The sequence below is a fragment of the Gopherus flavomarginatus genome, chromosome 12, assembly GCF_025201925.1.
Source record: "Gopherus flavomarginatus isolate rGopFla2 chromosome 12, rGopFla2.mat.asm, whole genome shotgun sequence".
NCBI classification, from domain to species: domain Eukaryota; kingdom Metazoa; phylum Chordata; order Testudines; family Testudinidae; genus Gopherus; species Gopherus flavomarginatus.
Window position 1 is genome coordinate 50,522,648 of NC_066628.1, and position 25,907 is coordinate 50,548,554.

At 39.7% G+C, this 25,907-nt stretch overlaps 1 protein-coding gene across 3 annotated transcripts in view; it reads right to left on the minus strand.

The window, feature by feature from the left end:
* RPTOR (regulatory associated protein of MTOR complex 1) overlaps positions 1–25,907 on the minus strand; it is a 296,305-nt gene that overhangs the window by 239,796 nt on the left and 30,602 nt on the right. For all 3 annotated transcript variants that reach the window (XM_050920753.1, XM_050920752.1, XM_050920751.1), the window contains exons 2-3: positions 14,322–14,424; positions 6,745–6,827 (exon numbers count right to left, since the gene is read on the minus strand). In XM_050920753.1, the coding sequence (XP_050776710.1) occupies positions 6,745–6,827; positions 14,322–14,424 (186 nt within the window). The remainder of the gene's footprint in view (positions 1–6,744; positions 6,828–14,321; positions 14,425–25,907) is intronic.

Genomic DNA, 25,907 nt, shown 5'->3' on the forward strand with positions numbered 1-25,907 from the left:
GTTCTCAAAAGGTCAAATTGCTCAGTCTAGTTATGATAAGGGAGCACACAGATATGAGATTTCATTTTCTGTGCGTCACTAATGTGACGCAGTGGCAGTGCAGGAATGTGGAGAATTATTTTAAACTAGATTTCTTAACATGACCTTTATTCAGTAACACTTAATAAACATCACTTTTTGGCCTGCAAGGAGTTGAGGAAGTTATTGTGTGGAAATAAAGTATGGTATTGCAGAAGCCTCTGTTTCAGGAGCACAGTTCAGTGTCTCTGAATAGTGACTGCACTGCAGAAGTGCAGGGTGGGAAGAGAGAAAAGGAGCATAGTTAAAACAAGGGTGAAATTCAAACAAAACATATATTGGAGCCAACATTACTCTGAGTATTCTGAGCAGTTTGGAGTTAAAAGAAAAAAAAACTCAAAAACCACAGTCAATCAAAAAGAAAAAAAATGTAAATTCATGCAAATTTAATGAGCATATGCTGCAAACTACTTCACATCAGATCCTGAATTATGTAAACTGTGTGCCATCCAGCCTACAATTTTGCCTTTGGCTACACATCCTCATTTGCTATTTGTCACAAATACATACACAATATGAAGTAAGCAGACCTCGGTGCCTAGGGAAGGGTAGAAGCCAGGAGGCTGAAGATGTGATCATTACAACTAGAGCAAGTGGTGATATTCGGCATGCTTATGAGAACCTGTCAGTGACCATGGGAAGACTTTTTACAATGCAGTTTCTGTATAATGCTCCATGCTTAACAGCCAAACTACAATGGGGAATTAGTGCTTTTTATGCCCAGGCAGTTCTAGCCCGATTCAGAGGACTCCAGCCAAGAGGTTGCAGAAAAACATTTGTGTTCTCTCAAGCAAGGGCATCAGAAAAGGAATACTAAATTGTAAAGCATGACTGTAGCAAGCTGCCCTTCTTTCTCACCCTCCCACATGACCCCCTCTGCTCCACAATCATCTCTCTGTCACAAAAATTCTTCAGAACATTTAAACAAGAACTCAAGCCTCAGGCTGTGCTTAGATGAACTTCCAATTTTTGATTCATGTAGCAGCAGACTCTGTACAGAAGGGGGCCACAGTCGCGTCTGCATATTGGTGAAACATCACTGCAGTAGTGCTGTCAACAATCAGATGTCTATTGTTCCCACTTTACTGAATGCTTAACTAAGGGTACGTCTATATTACAGGATAAATTCGAATTAGCTTAAACTGATTTTATAAAACAGATATTATAAAGTCGATTGTGCACGTCCACACTAGGCACTTTAATTCGGTGGTGTGCGTCCGTGGTCCGAGGCTAGCGTCGATTTCTGGAGCAGTGCAGTGTGGGTAGCTACTGTAAAAGAATGAGGCCAATAATGTCGATTTACGTCCACACTAACCCTAAATCGATATAGTAATATCGATTTTAGCGTTACTCCTCTCGTTTTGTAGGAGTACAGAAATCGATTTAAAGAGCCCTTTAAATCGATATAAAGAGCAGTGTAGTGTGGATGGGTGCAGCGTTAAATCGATTTAACGCTGTTAAAATCGGTTTAACAGCGTAGTGTGGACCAGGCCTATGTCTCTTGGTTTTTCACACAGGGAACTAAGCTAAGGAAAGTTCATCCCCTTTGCACTGCATGATGGATTTTCTTGGTGTATATATGCACTGTTGCCAACAGAAACACCAATCATCACCTCACTCAGCAAAATTTAAACCTTCACCACACACTGTCATCACACATAGGCCAAGCTGTTACCGGTGTAATTGACTATTCCCTATCACTACATTTAAGATGATGTCAGTATCCTGTGAGGAGAAGGAAGGGAAGGACACATACTGATAGATACCATTTAAGTTTAATCAGTTTCTCTCATCTAAATATTTTTACTGAGTACATGAAGAATTTCTAAGGTAAACCTATCAAGTATTTTGCTCCAGGAGAGGAGGGTGGCAGTGTATAGAAAAGGCTGCTTTTTCCCCAATTCATTTTTTTCACCACCACCTAAATTATCTCCAAGCTGAACTGCCAAAATTCTAATTTGTTAGGAAAATTCTTCAGAGAAAGTCTTCACTGTATGCCCGCAGCTTTGTAATCTCCTACTCCCTTTTCCCAATAAAACTTTCATTTGAGACTTGCAACGAAATGACTGAAATTTTATTTAACTGCAGTATTTTGCAGATGAAACAACAGCTGAAGTGTTTTCCCCCTCCCGCAGCACACAAATTTATGTAGCTACACAGCAATAAAGCAGAGCCTTAAATTTAATCATAAGAAACACTTCAAGCAATGGCAAACTGATAAATTATTTAGAAAGGGGCTCAATAAGACCTGGCAAGGAAATGTGTACCAGACACAACCTGGAAGCTTTCAGAAACAAATAGAATTTTCAAGCTTGACCCTCTTCAGGATTTCTGCCCAGTGTATTTGTATTTTTTTTAAACCAATAATTTCCTAGACATTGATTCACACAACATCCTATGAAGAACATCAGACAAACAAGACTGCACTGGCAGTGAAGTCCTGTGATAATTCTTGGGTGGACTGTACTGTGAGGACCATCCTAGCTGTTCAGTGGCCAGTGTACAGTTAATTAGCACTGTTCATGCCTGCACTATACGAAAGATATTGACGGGCGTTTTCTAGTTCACACAGGCAGCTCCACAAAGCTAGCTCTCTTAGAAGGTTTTAATGACCTGGCCTTTTTTCAGATTGCCAAATTTTTCCCTTTCCAAGTCTTCTTCCCTCCCTCAAATCTCCAACCATGTCAGAAACAGCAAAAGAGACAAAACTAGATCTATTAATATTTACATCAAAGATCTAGGAAATTCAATAACATTCCTATTGTTTTATTGCAGATGTTACATCAACTTCTCTTTATTACTGCAGAAAACTCAAGAGCCCTGTAGAGTGCAATAAAGTGGTACGTGTTTAGCTTTGCAATGTTTCAAAGGGCTGTGATTTATTTTTAAGAACCAGGCACCTTGCACACAAACATCTGAGCTCAGTAATTGCCTCATGTTTCGTGCAAACTCTACAAGGCAGCATGAGGTCTGCCCACACACAGAGTACCTGCTGCTACAGAAGCCTGTTCACCAGTCTCCAGTACCATGGGCTCAGTATTAAAACAGCATAGAAACATGTTTGTTTTTACTGTGCACCAAGTGTTTTACTGCTATAATGTTAGATTCCACACAGTATATTATGAGTTTTACATCAGATGTGTTCCAGAGCATTAATTTCCTCAATTACTGTTGAAATGGAAGATACCAGACGTGGCCTGTACTATGAAAATTTAAAATTCCATTACTTAATAAATGCAGAGATAAGATGCGTGAGGTAATATCTTTTATTGGACCAACTTCTTTTGCTGAAAGAGAGGAAATTTAATAAATGCAATCATGTGTAATAACCAGTGTCACTCATTACAACTATTTTGACATTTCACATACAAGGTATACTCTTGTCAGTACTCAGGAGGATCTTGTACTCAAAGCTGTCTCTCCCACTCCCTTTAAGTAACCTTATAATACTACAAGTTACATAAGAGCTCAAAGAAAACAGTTAAAGGAAGAGGCCTATGAAATTGGGTTTTCTGTGCAACACAAAATTATGAAACCCTTTACCTGAAAAAGGGGCATCAAAAGAGAAAGTTTGTGGTATACCCAAAATGAAAATTCAAAAAGAAAATCAACTTGTCTTAAATACGTTTTGAGTTACAATTAGGACAGGGCCTTCAAACAAATATCTATTAAAAGAATGAAATGCTGATGCAAAACAACACATCCATTGAATACTTAACTGAAAACAATTGTATAGAGGAAGTGATCTGTAGATCCGGCTGTTTGCTCCCATCCCGTCACCATGAAATAATAGGAAAATTAAATGCTATTAACAGGTAGAGACTACTCTGAATAGATTAATCATCTCTGCTTAAATTTTACTGTTTCTCTGGCTTTGAGACAGAAAATGTAGGTACAGTGATAATGGATTGAAAGGTTGCCTAGTTTCACTATACCTTCTACATCCTCTGCTAAACTTGCTACTTTTCTGTAGTGTATCAGAAAAGGTAGACTGTGGTCAATAACTTCGCTCTTCTGACACAATGAAGTTCTCTACAATAAGGGTAAAGATCTTCTGTGCTGGAGACAACTTACATGGGGGCTGCTCTAAGACTATGGAATGAACCAGTCCAGGAATGAATGACCATCACAATTCTCACCATCTTTCACTGCAGGTGCAAAGTGTGTTTCTTTGACTTTGCCTTCTCTCTCTCTCTCTCTCTCTCACACACACACACACACACACACACACACACACACACACACAGCAACCTGTATATTTAAAACCAAAAAACCACCCTACCAAAAATGATGCAAATCAAGACTGCACATCCTTCTTCACCTGGGGAGACAACAGGTATGTCTACACTGCAATTAGACACCAAAAGCTGGCCTTGACAGTTGACTCAGGCTCACAGGACTTGGGCTGAGGGGCTGTTTAATTGCAGTGTAGACTTCTGGGCTTGGGTTGAAGCCCAGACTCTAAGATGCTGTGAGGTGGGATGGTCCCAGACCTCAGGCTGCAGCCTCAGCCTGGAAGTCCAAATTGGAATTAAACAGCCCCAGAACCTGAGCCCAAGTCGGCAGACACAGGCTAGAAATGAGTTTTTAATTGCAGTGTAGACATACCCAATGAGAGAACACATGCCACGTGACAGATGTTTAATTGCATTACTTTATGCACTACTGAAAGGCATTCACATACTATGGTGATGGAGAGTGGTATGAGAACCTAGAGAGGACAGGACAGGACGGAATAGGACTCCTACAGCAACTGTACTCTAAGGGAACCATTTCTGCTCCAATGGAAGAATACTCCCATCACCAAAGCCACGCTCGATAAAGGTACTAATACTTAATGGATACTATCAGCTTGAACAAAGACCTTACAAAGAACAAAAATGTCTTCAGGAAGAGATGCCTGCCATGAAAACAGCAAGACTGGGTCCCTCATGGCTCAAGGACCAAACAAAAAACAAAATGTATTATCCATATTGATTTTATAAATTATATAGAAACAATTAATTATGAAACATCCTCATGTCAAAGCATAGCCAATTAGATTTTAACAAGAATGACTGATTAAAACTAGCTGAGGGCATTGCTAAAACCAAAGCAAAGTCTCTCTCAGCAGGCATCACTGCTTTGAGTGGAATAAAATACCAAAGAAATTTTCCAGATTTCAGGACATGCTCCTGAACCATCCACTGATGAAGATTTCGGCCAGAAAAAAATAGCAGATTAATTTTGTACATGAAACAATGAGATTGTCAGTATAGCAGGCGGGAAGCACAACAGTCCCCTTGCTGACATACAAGGTATATGAACCTCAAAGATGGTGATCAAAATATTGAAAATATAAGTTAAAAGGAAAAGATGAAACAATAACCTTTCCCATATCCTTCATGAAATGGAGGATATAAGTTCACAAACATTAGGAAATAAAATAATTTCAATCACCAGTATAGGATATAAAAGCACAACATACATTTTAGTCAAACCCAACTGGTAAAGCTGCTTCTCCTCTGAACAAACTAGGTCACATAAAATGCATTTCATATTGAGAAGTTACTGTGTAATAGTGACAATGTGCTCAATGCTGTACAGTACACAAAGAGGAAGAGGTTTTGCCCCAAATAGCTCACGGTCTAAGATAAGACTTGTAGAAAAGAACATGGACAGGACAAACTAGGAAATTAATGATGCTGGGGAAAATTCAATAGGTTTCAAATTTTTAATTTTTTAAAAATTAAATGACAAACTTTTATCCTTGTGAGCCTTAACAAGGCTCCTAAAATGTGGAACATTGAAATATCAGGAAGCAAAGAAATTTACCAAGGTTCAAAAGTGATTTAAAGTAAGGAATGAAAAGACAGCTGTAAGTTGCTGGCTATTTATCACCTGCTTTATGGCATTATGATCACATCTTCATTACATTTTCATTTCAAAAATATATGCCTGCCATATATTAAACCAGTGGTTCTCAACCCGTGGCCCATTTGCGGACCAATCAGTACACAGCTGCAGCCCATGTGACAGATAGATAGATGGATAGATATAGTGTGGATGCATCCCACATAACACTGAGAGCTGCATATGCAGTACACAATGGTAAAGAGGTTGAGAACCAACGCATTAGGCAGAGTTAACAGTCAGTGACTGAATCCTAAAAGTACCTCTCTCAACAAAACCAGGAATATCTATTAGCTATGGGCCTTACAAGATTATTAATTTGTTTCATCTAAAACATTAAGAAATGCACTACTATGTGGGAGCCGAGAGATACACATTCCAACTAGCTGAGGTTGCAAAAATGTACCAGGAACATTATTACTACAGAAAAGAGACCATGATCTGCAAAAAAGGTCTAAAATTCTCCAAAATGTCCACTAATAGTAAAAATAAATAAATATATCAATGTAGCATCTAGAGTTTGAACAATTACCCTGACATGGTTAAACAAAGCATTAGCCAAGAGACATCTGAAGCATAAAGCTAACTGCGTTTAAGAACCTGCAAGAGCCTGTCCACAAGGAAGGACAGGCAAGCAATGGAGGCTGTGAGATCACTCAGTTATATAATAGATGCATAGCTTCCTTTTTATCCTACGCCAGTTTTCCTGTAATAGTATCGGGTCTACAGGGACAGGAACTGTGGGGAAAGTCAAGAACAAACACACCCACTTACCCTGGGCTGCCAGTTTTCATACTGCTTTTGTAAATTTGCACCAATCGTTTCCAGAGCTTTTTGAGGACCCATTGACAGAGGATCTAGAAATAGAAAACATAAATGAGTATTTTTGATCACTACTAAATAGTCTGCTTTTGCACAATGCAAAAAAAAAAAAAATTCCACCTCAATGAGTATTTGACTCCATAACCCAACTTCACTTACTCCAGGCTAGGTTTCTGTCAAGTTCAAAATGAACTCAGATGACAAAATTAATAGTCTGAGTAGTCACTATTTGTGTCAAAGTATGATCTACAATCTTTGTAAGAGAGAATAAAGTTTTCCTCACTTTCGGCCTCCCGGCTAGTGCATGTGATAAAATATGTTCATGATATTCTAAGACAGGCTTCTTTCATGATTCAGGGTATTTATTTTAAAGTAAAACCATCAGTTTCAAATTCATTCACAAAGCTTTTCACCATAGTTACCTAGTATCCATAGGAATTGATCCCAAGTTTATCTACTGTTATACAGAATTGAAGAGCACCAATGTCTGCAATAACTTGCAATAAGAATATTTTTTCTCAAAGTGGGAAGTCAAAATCTTCTTAGGAAAAATGTGAGGTGTAACTTTAGGTTTTTTAAATATAAATAAGAGCCGATAACATTAAAAAAAAATACACCAATCCTGGGGGTGGGGGGGAACAATGGCAGTGAGAGGACCTAGATTTTATATTAATACTTGGAAATACTTGGTTTAATCAACAGAGATTTGATTAACTCTTTTTTAAAGCTTTTTATACTTTTGAGCACAAAGTTCATCTCCATAGACACTGCAGAGGCACTGTTCCAACATACCTGGCAATTTCAGCTGCTCTTTATCTGCTTTACTCAAAGCCCATGGCCGTGTAACTGGCCACAACGAGTATCAAGAATCTAGAAGCTAGTACTGGCCAGTTAATGTAGAATCTTATTGATTAAAAAAGCAAGGCTCAAAAAATTGATGAAGTCATATTTCTTTTAAATGTCTTCTTTAGCATAAATACTCCATTGCATACCTCCAGCACCAGAATTTCATAACACCACTTTATAAAGTATGGGAGAAGCTAAGGTTTTTTTTATGGTTATTGAGATTTTCTTAACAGACCAAAAGCTTTTTCTGGCATATGGCTTCTCACAGCAAAAACAATGAACTAGATGTTAAGAAAGTGATGTAGCCCCTATCACAGCAGCAGCATCTGGACCCATCAAGTGCACCCTCCACCAACAAGATGATAGAGCAGTCCATAGCCAGATGGCACATTGTTTGTTCTTGAGCCCGGAGTTCAGGAAGCCCCAACAGTAAAGATGTAAGTTAAACCACCTGCAGCCACAACATCTCCTGTTATAACAAGAAGAACGATCTTTCGATTCATATGATTGTTCTGAGGGGCACACACAATCTGATCTGGAGAGACTAGGAGACACAGATCTGAGTTGTCTATCTGCCAAGAAATGCGCCAGAAATCCAAAATATAGTCCCATATCACCTGTTGCCATTGTTCCTTAGAAAGGTTGTGTCCAACATACCATTTGAGAGGCTCAACTATTCCAGTAAAGGGGCATCTGACTTTAGCAAGTTTTTTGACATGGCTTTGAGATGAAATTGTGAAGTAAGCTGTTTGAACAATTGGCTGCACACAATAATGTGGCCAGGGCCCTGCCTTCACATTTAACCATCAGGGGAGCAATGCTAGCCAGGAGACTGGAACTGTCCACATGGCAAAAATAAGGATACAAAGGGCAGGGTTGATCAAGTCCAACTTGCCACAATGACTACTGGAGCCCCAAGCTGCTGCACAGTATTCAACAGACGCAATAATGAGGAAATTGGTAGATGTCTATAAGGCTGCAGGGCTAAAGCCCCATGAGTAGTTGGCAAGCCCGCGGAGCAGTGCAAATCTCAACTGGATTTTAGCATATCTTCTTGATGTGTTATTGAAAGGACAGAGCAGTCAGGCTTCATCCCCAAATAAGTAGGGTACAGTTAAAAAATGATTGGCTGATTGTTCAGAAAGATCTGTAGCTGTAAATGAGCTGGTGAGATGGAGAGCACATTTAGGTTCTGTTGCCGTTTCAAATAGTACTTGGTCAAGAGGTCAAGGTCAAATAGCAGGCAAGACTCCAGCTCCTCAAAGCTCTTTCTGGCTATTGCCAGGCAGATGTCAACAGTGTATACAAACAGTTGCCAAGGTGGGCAGCAGGATAGCCGTATATACCAAAAATCAACACTAAAGTTTAAATATAACCATTTTTTTCCTTCATAGAAAGGTTTATTTCTTAAGCATTTTGAGAGGTGAATCATCAATGCTTTTGCAAAGACTGAGATTTTAGAAGAGATACAAAAAGAGAAGAAAATCCATGGGCTCTCCCATTCTGTTTTATTCAAGAAGAGCTATCTACATAAACTAAGGTCAAGCCTTGCTTCACAAATAGGGCCCTACCAAATTCACAGCCATGAAAAATATGTAAAAATCTGGTCTCCTACCATGAAATCTAGTGTTTCATGTGCTTTTACCCTATATTATACAAATTTCATGGGGAAGACTAGCATTTCTCAAATTGGGAGTTCTGACCCAAAAGGGAGTTGCAGGGGGGTCACAAGATTATTTTAGAGGGGTCATGGTATTACTTCTGCGCTGACTTCAGAGTTGGGCAGCTGCCGAGCAATGGCTGTTGGCCGGGTGCCTAGCTCTGAAGGCAGCACCCCGCCAGCAGCAGCGCAGAAGGAAGGGTGGCAATACCATACCAGGCCACCCTTACTTCTGTGCTGCTGCTTTCAGAGCTGGGCAGCCGGAGAGCGGTGGCTGCTGCTGACGGACGGCCTAGATCTGCAGGCAGCACCATCCCATGCCATCCTTGTGTCTGCACTGCTGCTGGTGGCGGCTCTGCCCCAGAGCTGGGCTCCCGGCCAGCAGCCACCGCTCTCCAGCTGCTCATCTCTGAAGGTAGCGCCACCTCCACCACCAGCAGCGCAGAAGTAATAGTAGCAGTACCGCAACTCCCCCACACAATAACCTTGCGGACCCCTTCCCCCACAACTCCTTTTTGAGTCAGACCCTCTACAATTACAGATTGAAATAGCTGAAATAATGAAATTTACTATTTTTTAAATCCTTTGACAGTGCAATTGACCAAAATTGTCCTTAAATTTGATGGGGCCCTATTCAGAAATTAATGCAAGTTTAGCTATTTATTTCTTTGGGGAAGATCAGTCCTTTAATGCAAAAGCAGGGCACTGTGCACTAATGATCCTGCAGTTCCAAAAGTCACCAATATAGTTTCTAAACAAAAAAACTCTCTATTTTAAACTGCAACAATGTATTTTTGACACTTTTCTGAAAACGAGCAAATTGTGGAAAAACTGAAGTAGGCCTATTGCCATTTAAGCCAAATTTCAACCACAAGTCCTTTGGAACTAGTGAACAATAAATCTTCAAAAGCCCCTCAGACTTCATCATAGAAATGCTGATAGCAAGTTAACTATACAAAGGTACTACCGCAGTACCCCATGATTAAATAACAAAACACACTGGCAATTGTACAGGATTACTTAACAGTTCAAGCTGAAATTAGTAAAATGCATAAAAAGGCTAATGAACAATACTTCCGTTTCACTCAGGGCAGGTCCAGACTAGAGCTTTAAATCGATTTAAATAGCTTTAAATCGATTTAAAGCTGTAACCGTCCACACTACAAGGCACTTAAAATCGATTTTAAGGGGTCTTAAAATCGATTTCTGTACTCCAGCTAAACGAAAGGAGTAACCCTAAAATCGATATTACTAAATCGATTTAGGGTTAGTGTGGACGGATATCGAAGTTATTGGTCCTATTCTTTTACTGAGCTACCCAGAGTGCACTGCTCCGGAAATCGATGGTACCCTGGGACCATGGACGCACACCACCGAAGTAATGTGCCCTAGTGTGGACGCGTAAAATCGATTTTATAAAACCTGTTTTATAAAATCGATTTTACTAATATCGATTTAAAGCTGTAGTGTGGACGTAGGCTCAGTGAAGAAATGTGTACTGTGGGCTTTGGAACGCCTCAGGGGTACTAGCATTTTTCATGAGGCCCTTTCAGAGCCATGTACAAAAATAATGAACTTGGTGCCACTCTATAAAACCAGCCAATGAAGGTGTTAATAACCTGAGGTTGGAAACCAGGGAGACTGGAATAGGCACATTCAATAAGTAACTTTTTAAAAAGTTTACTCACACACTCTTAAGGCTGCTATGAGCTAACGTGTGCCTTCTAGAGGATTTCATGCTGGACAAGTATAGGACTGACATCAAATCTCATACTAAAGCTTGAAAATAGCAATATCTTTGGCAGAATTTGACTAATTAGATGGCAATGTGCATAGGGAGTGGCATTTGTCGAGTGATGAATAGGACCTCTTTATAATTTTAGTTATTGATTTATTATACAGGAATAAGTCAATATGTTACATTTTCTCTTTACTGAGATAGGGAAGAGGCAGTGATCTTTCAATTTAGTTACAAAATAAGACCAACAACTAAAGCTGATTAAGGTTGTAGCAATTATAGTTTTACAGTTTGCATGGCGGTCCCAATGGCTGCAGCACTTTTGGCAGGGAGGAGGGATAAAGAGCTCAAGCAGAAACACTTTCATTTTCTTGTGACTTTTACAGACACATGCTCTGACATTTTAAATAAATGGACGAAAATGGGCATTTCTTTATGTATATCAAGCACAGCTTTATAGTTAATGCATTTCTCAACAAGGGCCCTGACAAATCTCTCTACATACTCCTGCCTTGCTCTGATGCACAACTTCTATTAGGTGGTATATATAAAAAGAAATTTCTGTAGAATTACATTTCCCCCTGTTCAGCATTCGGCTCATTAATACACTTTTAAACAGAGATTTTTCTTCGCATGCTACAGGGCATGCATCTTCTAGAATGGCATTTTCTTCATTACAGGTGTGGCATTTAATGTCTGACCATAAAACAAAACAAAACAAGAAGAAAGGACAGGTGTCATTCCTCTAGAAAGGAGAGGAAGCATTATGGAAACTGTGTCTATTACCTGGAGTAGAGGCCTAATGGTTAACCTTAGCTTTCACGAAGACAAATAGAAAACAAGTTCAGACATGTTTCTCTGCTCATTGAGAGCAAATTACAAGAGATATGCATACCAATCCCTCACCTTACTAGAATTCAGAACTGCATGCTTCCTTCAACTCTCATTCCAGGGAGATACATAGGACAGATTCAAGGAAAGGCACAAGGAACAGACTGCAGGGAGAATTACCTAATCACACTTTAGTCTCTATGTTTTTTAATTTATTAGCTGAGCACTGAAGGTATCTGGATAAAACTGCCACAGCAACAAGGGATACTCCACAGAATCATCTTACAAAACAATTCACAAGCACATTCAAAGCGGTGGGCCTGGCAGTTATAGTATAGCCCTTAAAATGTCTTACTTTATCAATAAGCCTCTTAGCTTTAAAATAATAGTATTAACTCTAAAGTATCAGCAGCACTATGGACTACAACATGCAAACACAATGTGGACACCATCAATCATCAGCTGGTGTAGACTTGCTAGCAGACCACATCACAAGTGGGTGGTGCTCCTCTTGGATGGCTGTTTGTCCTTGAGCAGAATTTCCAGAGGGTAGTTTGTGGCATTTGCTCATCCAGGGTTCTAGTTTGTCTCCTTTCCTGTGCAATGTGTACACTGGGCTTGTAGGACGGTTAGTGAAGAAGCATGGGACAAGGTATCTGATGATGACAACACCTAGCTCTCTATGACTTCCTTGATGTCTGGTTGACATTAGGAGGTTATCAGTGAAGGCTAGATGGCAAAGACTGAAGTAATTCTGATCGTTTCAGGGAAGTATGCAGGAGGCATGATAAGAACTGCATCTGACTTTTTGATTGAATGTGCCTGCCATCTATTACTAGAGTTCACAAGATAGGAGTCTAAATTCAGTCCATAACTGCTGTTAAATGGCCCTATAACATCACTACCCAGGCCGGCTCTCTCCCTTCCACCTGCATCTGGCTAAAATATTATGAAGGAGTCTTTCATATCCAGAAGTTGTTACCATAATCCATGCTTTTGTTATCTCAAAACTACACCGCAGTACAGGTTTTATGTGACTATTTTAAATTTATGTAAAAATGTAAAAGGCTATATTTTAAATTAAAACAAAAGAACTGCACTAAATTTTTCTTGCTGATGTCAATCACTAATCATCATATTTGGATGAGTCCTGATTGTTCTTCATTTTGTCCTATCCCCACCCAATTTAGTTTTGGTGAATTTCATTTTCACTCAAGAAATTAATGCTACAAACGGCTCATTCCACCAAACACAACTGTAACATTTGTGGGTGCATGTTCAGTGCTTTTTAACTACTTTAACATCTTCAGCATTTGTAACATTTTTGGTAAGAAAAATTAGAATACCAGTTTCAGTAAGGGTGGGAACAAGAGAAAGCCAATTTTGAAAACCAGGAACTCTGTACAATGGAGAATTTGCTTCAGTCTGCTGTAAGCCCCAAGATTGCATGTTTCAGATGGCATGGCTTTAGGTTTCATTTACTGAAAACACACAGCTGTTAGACAGCCTGCACATGAGAAATACTTCACATCCCAACATTATTAGTACCAGACGAATTTGACAGCAATCTAACTTTTGTCCCCAAACCATGAGGGAAATCCCCATTTTCAATTAAAAGGCCAGGGACAAGTATCCACCACCACAGTAATGAAGTAAACATTCGCAAGAGTAAGGGCTGTCAGCAGGATGGTTTCTGGGAAGTATCCTTAACTTCTAAACTCACGCCCCCAATCCGAAGTAGCCAAAGAGTTTTGTAGGACATGGTATTTTTAAGGCTCTTTGCAAGCCTTAAAAAAATAAACAGCTAACAGAATCATCTTTTTCCTCCACATGTTGCATTTTGGAATAAACCAGGAAGTAGTGCATACCACAGCACTTACTGTTGGGGAAATAACTGCCTAAGGCCATCTCTACACTACCAAATTACGTTGACTTAACTTATATCGGCATCCAGCCACCACAGTTGTGTGCACACTTGGTTCCTTATGTTGGTAGTACGCATCCTTATCAGAAGCGCTTGTATCTATCAAATTGCCAGTGTGGGGCATTATGGGATGGCTCAATGAGGCCATTTACAGTCAATGTAAGCAACACAGTGTCTACACTGACACTGTCGACCTAATTACATCAACCGTAACTCTACGCCACTCGGGGAAGTTGTGTTACTAAATCAGCAAAGAAAGGCACTTACGACGGCAGGCGCCAAACTTAAGTAAAGATACTTCCACAGCTAGGTTGTCACAAGGCAGCTTGCGTTGACCTAATTGTGTAGTGTAGGCAAAGACTTATTTACACAGACATACTCAAATCAGATGTCATAGATTTTCTTTTGTTCAACCTACCTTTAGCCCAGGAAACACATGCTGGTGGGACTGCAATGAGCTCATACACCTGAACATTAATGAGACAAAGCAACGTTTCCAAAGTGCTCCCAAAGATATTCAATAAGCTTACCTATCCAGCACTCCAGACGCGCACAGGGAGTTGTCTTCACCACATCAGGAGGATCAACACCTACGTTTAGGCACAAAACTAAGGCAACGCTAACAGTCTTCATCTAGAAACAAGAGAAGATAATAATGCTTAGTGAAAAAATTCACAACTTATTACCGATGCTGTAATTCTCATTGCTACCTTATAACTCTCACAAAGAGTTAAAGTTCAGCTTTGTTAATCCATCCTTAACAAGCAACATTTTAAGCATTCTATTAAGAGTGGGAAGAAAAATTGGAGATAAGAAAGCTATGGAAGATCTCTTTTTGTTCCAGCAGAACTGCGTTAATTCTTACTTTGTTAATCTGCAATCTCACTGAATTCTCATAAACATCCAGCAGGCTCACTCCAGTTCGCAGAAGAGATTTAATAAAGCTTTACTTAAGTCTTGCATTGCTAAGATTTCTTCATTTCCAGGGCCCATACTGCTGTACAGTATGGAGATCAGATGCCAATAGATTTGTGCCAAGCATCCTGGATTAGTCAATGTCTAACTGAAATGCTTTATTAAAAAGTAATGTGAACACACTATTCAAGATTCCAGATCAATTACAGAATATAGTAAACCCTGCCTTAAGTGACCACTCAAGCAAGAGACAAAAAAAAAATAAAAAAAATCAGTGGCCTAGATGGTGGGTTTTTTGTTTAGCTGTGGTTTTTTTTTTAAAGACCTTTAATATGTGTTAGCAATCTGAGGTACACTTTAAAGTGCTCTCTTTAAAAAGAGGGTGTATTGGAGGTGTTGATGTAACTTTTTAAAAAGTGAAACATACACATGAAAAATTTGTTGTTTTTTTTTTAAATATTAAACTTTTCAGGAGCAGAGTTCGGGATATTACTTATAGCAGAACTGCATTCTTTACCCTTTAGAAGTTTGTCTCCAGCTTTTGGAGCGTGGGGAGAGAGGGAAGCCCCCAGAACTCTAGAATACATATTCTAGGAAGGACTTGGAATTTTTCATTATTTTTTAAAATTCCTTTACAGCTCATCTTTAAGACTCCACCACATCTGACAAGTTGTCAAATAAATTTGAGAATCTTAACGGAACTCTTCTGACGACATTAACCCTTATGCAGCTACCTATGACTAAGAGTCCTAGAGAGACAAGGTGGGTGAGGTAATATCTTCTATTGGACTAACTTCTGTTGATAAAAGAGACACGCGTTGCAGCCACACAGAGCCCTTCTTCAGGTCTGAAAAAGGGACTCCAAGTGCAACAGCTAAATGCAAGGTGGAACAAATGTTTAGCATGAGTAGTTAGCATATATTCTAAGGGACCATTCAAGGTAGAATGGCCTGTTACCACCTCTGCAGTCATAGGACAAAAGCAAGGAGTCAGTGGGTTACAGGTTGTTGTAATAAGCCATATATCCAATCTCACTGTTCAGTCTATGATTTTTAATGTCTAGCAGAGTAATGAATTCAAGCTCTCTGAATCATCTTTTGAAAGTGTTGTGCAGGTTTCCTTTTGGGATAAGGACTGACAGATCAGATATTGAGTGTTCGCTTTGTGAAAAGTGTTCACCCCCAGTTGAGAGGGTGGTTTTGTCTTATTTTCTTGTGAGCTCATTTCAGAATGCGGTGATTGTCTGATTTTTCCCACATAGTTGTTATTGGGGTATTTAGTGCACTGGATGAGGTATACCACATGTTGTGATAGACATGTGAGGGATCCATTGAAAGGTGTACTGTGGGAGCATTTATGCCCAGAGCTGGAGTGGAACCGTAATGGAGCAATTCAAAAATTTGATTGCTCCAAATCCCTGCATTGATCATTGCAGTGGTGGAGCTATGTCGGCAGGTTTTGTATCTGTTGTTCTAACAGGGTCTGGGTGCCACTTTAGAATCATAGAATTGGAAGGGACCTTGAGAGGTCATCGAGTCCAGTCCCACCGCCTCATGGCAGGACTAAGTATTATCTAGACCGTTCCTGACAGGTGTTTGTCTAACTTACTCTTAAAAATCTCCAATGATGAAGATTCCACAACCTCCCTAGTCAATTTATTCCAGTGCTTAACCACCCTGACAGGAAGTTTTTTGTAATGTCCAACCTAAACCTCCCTTGCTGCAATTTAAGCCCATTGCTTCTTGTCCTAGCCTCAGAGGTTAAGAAAAACAATTTTTCTCCCTCCTCCTTGTAACAACCTTTTACGTACTTCCCCCTCAGTCTTCTTTTTTCCAGACTAAACAAACCCAATTTTTTCAATCTTTCCTCATAGGTCATGTTTTCTAGACCTTTAATCATTTTTGTCACTCTTCTCTGGACTTTCTCCAATTTGTCCACATCCTTCCTGAAATGTGGTGCCCAAAACTGGACACAGTACTCCAGTTGAGGCCTAATCAGTGCATAGTAGAGAAGAAGAACTGCTGCTCATGTCTTGCTTACAACACTCCTGCTAATACATCCTAGAATGATGTTCGCCTTTTTTGCTACAGTGTTACACTGTTGACTCATATTTAGCTTGTGATCCACTATGACCCCCAGATCCCTTTCTATAGTACCCCTTCCTAGGCAGTCATTTCCCATTTTGTATGTGTGCAACTAATTGTTCCTTCCCAAGTGGAGTACTTTGCATTTTTTCTTATTGAATTTCATCCTATTTACTTGAGACCATTTCTCCAGTTTGTCCAGATCATTTTGAATTTTAATCCTGTCCTCCAAAGCACTTGCAACCCCTCGCAGCTTGGTTTCATCCATTTCCGTTGGTGTCCTGGTCTATGGGGAGCTTGCATCTAGTGAGCTTGGAGAGATTGGAGGGTGGAGGGTGTTGTGTTTGAAGGCAAAAAATGCAGGTTCAGGTAAGATTTTTTTCAGTATTGGTTGTAGCTGTAGCGGTTCCAGTGCAGAGTGATAGGTGACAACTGCAGGTGTGCAGTCAAAGGGGGTTTTATTTCTATATTGAAGCAGGTTCTCTCTGGGTATTTGGGTGACCCGTTCCATGATGCTATCTACTTCTCCAGTGAAGGCTCCTTGTTTGGTGAGGAACAACAGAAATTGGTCCAATAAAAGGTATTACCTCACCCACCTTGTCTCTTTAATACCCTGGAACCGACATGGCTACAACTGCAATGCATACAATAATGGCCCTAGACTTGCACTCCTCATTATTTCACTTTCCTTTAAAAACAGCCTACTCGCAAGAAACCTGACATGACTGAACATCTAATCATGACTCAATAACTGCACCAGAACTGAATTACAGACCTTCAAAGCAATAAGTGTTACAAAAAAAGTCAAAGAAAGAAAGCAAGCACTTCCCATTTTGTAATATAACAAAACCAAAAACTTTTCAAGCTAACCAGATTACATGGTGCAGCCAAAGGCACCTCAGGGAGTGACCTCAACACCCCTGGGTCAGGCCTGGACAGTATTTGGATGGGAGATCACCAAGGAAAAACAGGTGCTGCAGGAAGTGCTGGCAGTTCATTGGGGATTACTCTTCCTTCTTTCACAGATGAAATAATGCCCCATCCTGCTGCTGTACTTTTGCAGATACCATATTTAAAATGCTATGTAAGTGTTAAATCTTCAAGAAGTGCATTTTACCCTCGACAGAAACTCTAGGATCAATATTGTCTTCACCTTGGTCACCTGCTCCCAAGTTGTCATCTCTTGTTTTTGTTCTAATTTAGGCCCCCATCCTACTTTCACAAGTAAAATTATACATGTGCTTAATTGTTTGTGGGATTGGGTCCCTAGACTAAGTGCTTTAGGGATTAGGATTCAGGCCAGAATGTTCAAACATTCTGTTTGGAAACAAAATCTAGTGTTTTGGGTTGAAAAAACTGGTTTGACTGAAAGATGTGGCTATTTAAAGCCTCATGTTGATTTCCTGAAGCCAACAGGTGTGGACAAAGATGCACTCTCCCCACATACCATTTACTGAATGCACGTTTTTCAATATGAGGAACTTCCAGCTCAACTCGTAAAACATGTAAAACTCATAAACTATGTAACCTAAACAGCTCATGATTCTTCTCCCCCCCCCCCCCCCCCCGCCATTCAAAAGAACACAGACAAGGAAATTGAATTTAAAAACTGTACTAAAGCAAGACTAACTTTGTACCATTAAAATAACAAGTCAAGAAATTAACATTCCAGCAGCAAACTATGCAGTGTTTTCTACTCCTGGGCCTTAGTACTAGAACTCCACAGAGTTAAGAAATACCAATTTTTATAGATGTAACCTTAAAAATGCACTTCATTTTTGCATTAAATATTCCAGTTTTGTGCTACATTAAGCACAGACATGTCACTACATTTTAAAGGGTTTTTTTTCCTATTCTGTATATTCATGATAGCTTACATCTAACCTAAAAAAGTGTTTTAAATTAAAAACATTAAAGCCTGAAAAGAGGCGTTAAAGTATACTGAGGTACCACGTCTGTGGTACCTACCTAGGATGCGTGATGTTTTCAGTTTGGAACAAACCACTTGTTTGCCCTTCTTAGTCCTGCCTAAGGCTGTTGATTTGACAGCAACAAGGTAAAACTGATCAAGCAGCACATTCACACACATGCTTCCATATCCACAAGGGGCAGTGCAAATGTATGAAATCCAAACCCAACAGCATCTTAACTTTATCAGTACCTAGGACCAGCACTACACCAGCTACTTAGTGCTTTTGTCAGGCAAAAATACTGCTTAAAAATTGCATTTGGCAGCTCTTCCCGCCTGCCCATTCTCTTCTCCATATCAATACCTAAACTAGGGAAAGGAAACAAAAGAGGCAATGTGGCTCTTTATATTTATGTCAGAAATGTTCAGCATTCCCTTGCCTGTCTGAAGCAAAGCCACCCGCATCTCCACATCCCCGGAGTGCTCATTAAGATTCAGAACAGCAGGCAAAAAACTTACTGCAAAGCTGGAGCCATATAAATGTATAATTTATAAAGAAAACTAGAAACTGGAGCACATGGCTAAGAGACTATACATTCTAGGAAGGACACAAAAAAGCCAGTATGTCAGGATAAAATTTCTACAGCTTCTGCTGATTCCTGCTTCTATCCTAGAGACTCTGCTGCAGAAAATTAGCAGGAAAATTGGCTCCTGGTTCCTGGACTGCATCCCAAGCCATGTCCTTGATAAAAAAAACACTGCAGCAATCAGGGATGCAGTACAAGTTAGCTATCACCATGTTACATTAACAAGCATTAAATCCTGCTTTCTGGGGCACACGTGGAACAGCATAATCAAGAATCCCTTATCAGCATTTCATGGAGATTCCCCCGTGGTTGAAAAGCCCTTAGGAAATGATACACTTTAAAGTAAGAAGCAGAGGTTTCAGAGAGATCTTATATATTAAACTTTTATTCTAGGACAGAATAAGGGACACGAGTCCAATCCAAATTTATTGTTAAATGCATGTGGATCAGTTGAACAAATATATTTGTTGCTGAACTTCATTTATGAATATGCATGCCAAGAGCATGCCCATGCCTCATTGAGAATGACTCCCTGAACATTTGTAGTACATGTTCAAAAATCTGGGACACTTGTCAGATCCCAGGTTTAAAGTTAGCCAAAGCAGATGAATAGGAGCACAGTGGGGTAAACTGGCAATTATCCCTGGAAGACGTGTGATCCCTGGTTCGAACTAGAAGGGCCTCAGGAACAGAGAGATACGAATAGGTGTGACTGATACTGTTTCCAACCACTGAAATCAGATTTGATATAAATAAGTGATAACTGTATTATGTTTGTATAATAAAATGTTCTGATTAACACTACAGCCAGGAAAACATCCTGAAAGATGAGAAGGCTAGAACATTTAAATAAGAGACTTTGTTCCACGGGGTCAGCTCTCCCTTGAAAAATCCTTTATCACACAGGATGTTTAGGAACTTCTGGAACAGTATCAACGTTGGGGATCTAAAGGACCCTTAGAAATGCTCAGTGTGTACCATAGTAAATGGTGAGGAAAAGATATGGATGGGAATTGCGTAATAAAGGGAAAAATCAAACAAAATATTGCAACTGAGAAATAATCTGTACACCATCCAAAAGCTGACATGCATGCATATGCCAGTGATGGGTTTCTGTGGGCAGATTATCCATAACATCTTGCTATAAGGTTTTCTTGCACCTCTCTCTGAAGCTGCTGATACTAACCACAGCTAATGATGGAAGAATTAACTTGATAGACCATTCCTCTGATCTATTATGACAATTCTTATGTTGATGAGGATCTTCATTATATACAACTGGTTTTGATCCCATCTAAGGTCAAAATTTCAGACTGCTCTCTAAAGGGAACCCCCAAATAGCTACAGTTTGACTTATGTCTTGAAGCAAATGGATTTATTTCACTTTCCAAACCCTTTGAGGGTTTTTTGCTTTGTTTAATATTGACTAACTCTGGATGTTCTCGTTATTCATATAAATATCTAATTTGTTTTTAATCTTCTAGGCTCCTGGCCTCAATGATACTATGTTACAATGAGTTCCATAAGTGCATCATACATTGGGTGAAAAAGTATTTTAAATTTAATTTTACTTCAATTTAGAGCCTAAAAAGTGCCCATGCACAGTCTCTGAGCACCCTGCAAATTCTATAAAATTACAAATCAAATGTCAATTTCAGTCAGCTTACCCTTTCTGCCAAAAAACAGCCCTCCATACAAAACACTCCCAAACAAATTGGCTAGCATTTCACTCTGCTAATTTAAATGGCAGACAAGAAAAATGGGCCTTGCCGAGTGCTGGCAACTTTGGGGTATTTTTGACTGAAGCAGGCGAACATTCCAGAACTCCAGGGGCCTTATGAAGAATACCTGCTGACAGCACCTTCTACTAATCTGAGAGGACCTAGCATCAGATGAGATCTCACCAATGACTTGTATAATGGTAATAACGCTTCCATATCTCTATTGGAAATACCTCGCCTGATGCATACTATGATTTTATTACATGGCTGCATCACACTGGCAGCTCAGAATCATCCTGCGATCAACTAATATCCAAGTCCTTCACCTTCTCTGTCACTTCCAATTGATACAGCCCCAGGTTATATCAAAAATGCTTTTTGTTAGCCGGTAAGTGCATGAGCTTGGACTTTGAACTATTACATTTCATCCCATTTCTATTACTCCAGTTTTCAAGGTTATCCAAATCTTCTTGTATGATATTCTGGTCCTCCTCCATATTGGCAGTACCTCCCAACTTTGTGTCATCCACAGATGTTATTAGCACACACTCACTTTTTGCACCAAGGTCATTAATGAAAATGTTAAATAAGCTTGGTCCCAAGACCAATCCTTGAGGATTTCCTTTACTAACCTTCCTCCAGCCTGCAAGTTCACCTTTCAATATGACCCTTTATTGTCTCCCCTTTAACCAGTTCTTACCCATCATTCAATACTCATATTAATGCCCATCTTCTCTAACTAATAAATTCCCACATAGGACTGCATCAAATACTTCATTTAACTCTAATTAGATTAATCAGGGTTTCTCAAACTGGAGGTTGGGATGCAAGGTTATTACCTGGGGGGCGGGGTCAGGAGCTGTCAGCCTCCACCCCAAACCCTGCTTTGCCTCCAGCATTTATAATGGTGTTAAACATATAAAAAAGTATTTTTAATTTATTGGGGGGGGGGGTCACACTCAGAGGCTTGCTGTGTGAAAGGGGTCACCAGTACAAAAGTTTGAGAATCACTGGATTAGATCTATTGCATTTCTTCTGTTTAGAATATCTATTAGCTTCTCAAAGAAAAATCAGGTTGGTGTAGCATGATCTACCTTTTGTAAAATTGTGCTGTAGTTTATCCCAATTGACATTAACTAATGTCCTTAAATATTCTCTTTCAAAATTTCTCAGACCTTGCATATAGCTGAGGTCATATTAAAGGGCCTGTAGTTTCCTGGATCACTTCTCCCCCATCCCCACTTCTTAAATATGTACTATATTTTCAAATTCTCCAGTAATGGGATATGACCCGAGTTTAAGGAGCCATTAAAAATCCTTGCTATTGGGCTTGCAATTTTATGTGACAGTTCCTTTAATGTTCTCGGATGGAGTTGCAAAAAAAGCAAACATGATTCTGGGATGCATTAACAGGTGTGTTGTAAACAAGACACGAGAAGTCATTCTTCCGCTTTACTCTGCGCTGGTTAGGCCTCAACTGGAGTATTGTGTCCAGTTCTGGGCACCGCATTTCAAGACAGATGTGGAGAAATTGGAGAGGGTCCAGAGAAGAGCAACAAGAATGATTAAAGGTCTTGAGAACATGACCTATGAAGGAAGGCTGAAGGAATTGGGTTTGTTTAGTTTGGAAAAGAGAAGACTGAGAGGGGACATGATAGCAGTTTTCAGGTATCTAAAAGGGTGTCATCAGGAGGAGGGAGAAAACTTGTTCACCTTAGCCTCCAATGATAGAACAAGAAGCAATGGGCTTAAACTGCAGCAAGGGAGATTTAGATTGGACATTAGGAAAAAGTTCCTAACTGTCAGGGTAGTTAAACACTGGAATAGATTGCCTAGGGAAGTTGTGGAATCTCCATCTCTGGAGATATTTAAGAGTAGGTTAGATAAATGTCTATTAGGGATGGTCTAGACAGTATTTGGTCCTGCCATGAGGGCAGGGGACTGGACTCGATGACCTCTCGAGGTCCCTTCCAGTCCTAGAGTCTATGAGTCTATGAGTTTATCCATCCCTCCCACCCCCAGTTGGTCCTATTAAACTGTTTGAGTTTGGCTTCCACTCAGATGTGGTCATCTGTACTTCCATATCCTTGTCCTCATGCCACTGCCCCAAGCTCCTCATTACCTTATTAAAAATTGAGGTAAAGTATTTGTTTAAAAATAATCTAGGGATGGCCCAACACCTAGTCTGCACCACATAAGATGTGGAACCACTAAACACCGAGTCTTTCCCTGTTTTCTTTTTATTTATATGGCTAAAGAACCTTTTACTGTTGGGTTGAATTTCCTTTGCAAGGGTCCCCAATCAAGGTTCAGATGTGAGAGAAGCAGAGCTTTTGATCACAACATCTTCCCCCTACCAGACTTTCAAACTGAAAACAAATCAGCAAGCAAAATACATACACACATTCTCTCTCTCAAGAACTGACTTGCTGCCCCTAAGGAACAGTGGTTTGGCTCCCTTCTTCTCCGACAGATCTCGGCTGTTTTCAGCTCTGTCTGCTGGCTCTTGTGCCATGGCTCCTGTGTTTTAGGCTCTCTATAGAAAGACCAGCTCATTTAGCAAGTGACTTCTTTTTCAGCAATTCCACCTTTCACATACATTTGAGATGTAGCTCCATCTTGATGCATTGCATATGCTACCCTCACATTTAACTTAATGTTCCCTTTCCTTTGATACAAGAACAAGGGTGGAATTCTCACTCTTTACGCATGCAGAGGGGAAAAAAAGTTTCAAGAATTCTTCTAAAATGTTCGCTTCGGTCAGGTTCCAAGCAAACATAGTGGTGACCTTTTTTATACATCACTGACAAATGTCAACTAAACCATTTCATCACAGTCAAAAATCTGAATCAACTGTTGATCTGCTTCTGTTTCCACACTTCTGTCAAGAGTTTCTTACTATGCAAGACTTATTAAATATTCCCTTAATTCAAGGTAGAATACACGTGATATTTCATTTGCAACTAGCACTATTAGTAATAGAGAGTTATTTTATCATCTATATCATCGATTCATCTACTTTCTGAAGACTCATCTGACAGAATTGTTGCCAAGCTGAGAACTGGTTACTACAAGATTATTAAAAAATATTTTCAAGGAAATGAAACTATTTTCAATGTAATAAAACAATGCTTAGCTCTAAGGAAAGGAAGTACTTCTTGGTATAAGGTAGCTCTGGGCTTCCCCCACCCTGATAAATCTATTGCATCCTGCCTGCCAGCTCCAACGAAGAATGTTATAAGCACCTTGAATAAAAAGCACACACATCGAATACAAATATAGCCATATTGCCAAAAACACATTTAGGGATAGAGAGTAGAACATTTTTCAGCAACAAATTACTGAACTTTATATAGGAATCCCTGGATAAAGTTCTATAGCCCATGTTATGCAGGTGAGTCATGCCCTTAAAACCACTGGATCTATGTTTCATGTTTGTTTCTCTGCTAGAACAGATGTAGACATCTTATGCTTTTGTGATCGATGTTACACTCCATACTTACATCTTCAGTATTAACACTAGATTGCCATTGTCACCTAAAAACACATTTCACCAGAAAGACTTACAGCAAAAAGTTTATCCTTTTATCCACTATCCAGGTAATGACAATTAACAGTAAATAGAAGAAGGAGGGGGGGAAGACTAGAAGTGAAGGAAATATTGTCTCCCACCCTGATACCAGAGATTTAGTGTTTTCTTATTCAGAAACAAGTCAGTTAATAATGTCTCTCCCAGCTACACATAGCCTCCCATGCGCCACTGTCTGATGACCATGCCAGCGAGAAGGCAAGCAGCATTACAGCTTAATCACTTTTTAATTAAACACTCAAGTAAATTATAACTCAATTGTTCATTCTTACTAATAAAAAGTGTGATGTGTATGACTAATGCAGACTTACTTAAATTAATGAGCTACAGTGATTTACTACAGTAGGATCATAATGCAATTATATGAGCAAAATCCAGCACCATGTCTTATGCCCACCTTTGACTTGTCTTCTATAGTATAAACAGCCACAAATATTTTGGTGCACAAAAAAAGTGTTTTATCTCTTATCCTGGATTCCCTTTTTTTTTATCATTAATTTAATTGTTTGGGTAATGTTTTGTGCTCAGCAAAGAGAACTGATATCACTGGTTACAATACCCTTTCCCTACAAAGCTCTACTAATTTTCCCTCTGAAACAATACTGGTTCCATTCAGTAGGGGCTGCCAATCATGCAAAGCAGAGCCCCCATGGTGGCTTTATGAGCACTGGGAAATCCACTAGAACAATCCACTAGAGACAAGTGGGACTCCAGACTCCTTTTCACATGTGACATAAAGACACCTTCAAGTCCAGGTTCCCAGAGACACATTGAGCATGGAGACTGTACTACCTTCATCCCGAGAAGTGGCCTCTGCAAAACAGGTTGAGATACATGAGTGTGCAAGAATTTTTCAATGCCACTGTGACATCAGTTCTGCAGTAAAACAATTTCATTTTCTAGTGCTACCAGTCTAACAACTTACATAAGCACTAAATTAACTTAAGTTGAAATAATGTAAAATGCAGTTTACAGGGACTTGCAGGGAACAACAGACTACAATCAACTCAGGCTACATCTACACTAGGCACCTTTTAGCAACACGGCTGTGATACTACAGCCATGCCACTAAAAGGTGCACAGTGTAGCCGCTCTTCGTTGGCAGGAGAGAGCTCTCCCGCCGACAAAGTGCTGTTCACACTGGCGCTTTTCATCAGTAAAACTTTTGTCACTGGTGGGGGGGTGGTTTCCACACCCCAGAATGACAAAAGTTTTACCAACGAAAGTCCAGTGTACATAAAGCCTCAGTCTTAAGCACAAGGAGCTACCAGTTTTCCTAAGCTTTTTGGAAGAGAGGTGAGAGGGAAGAGG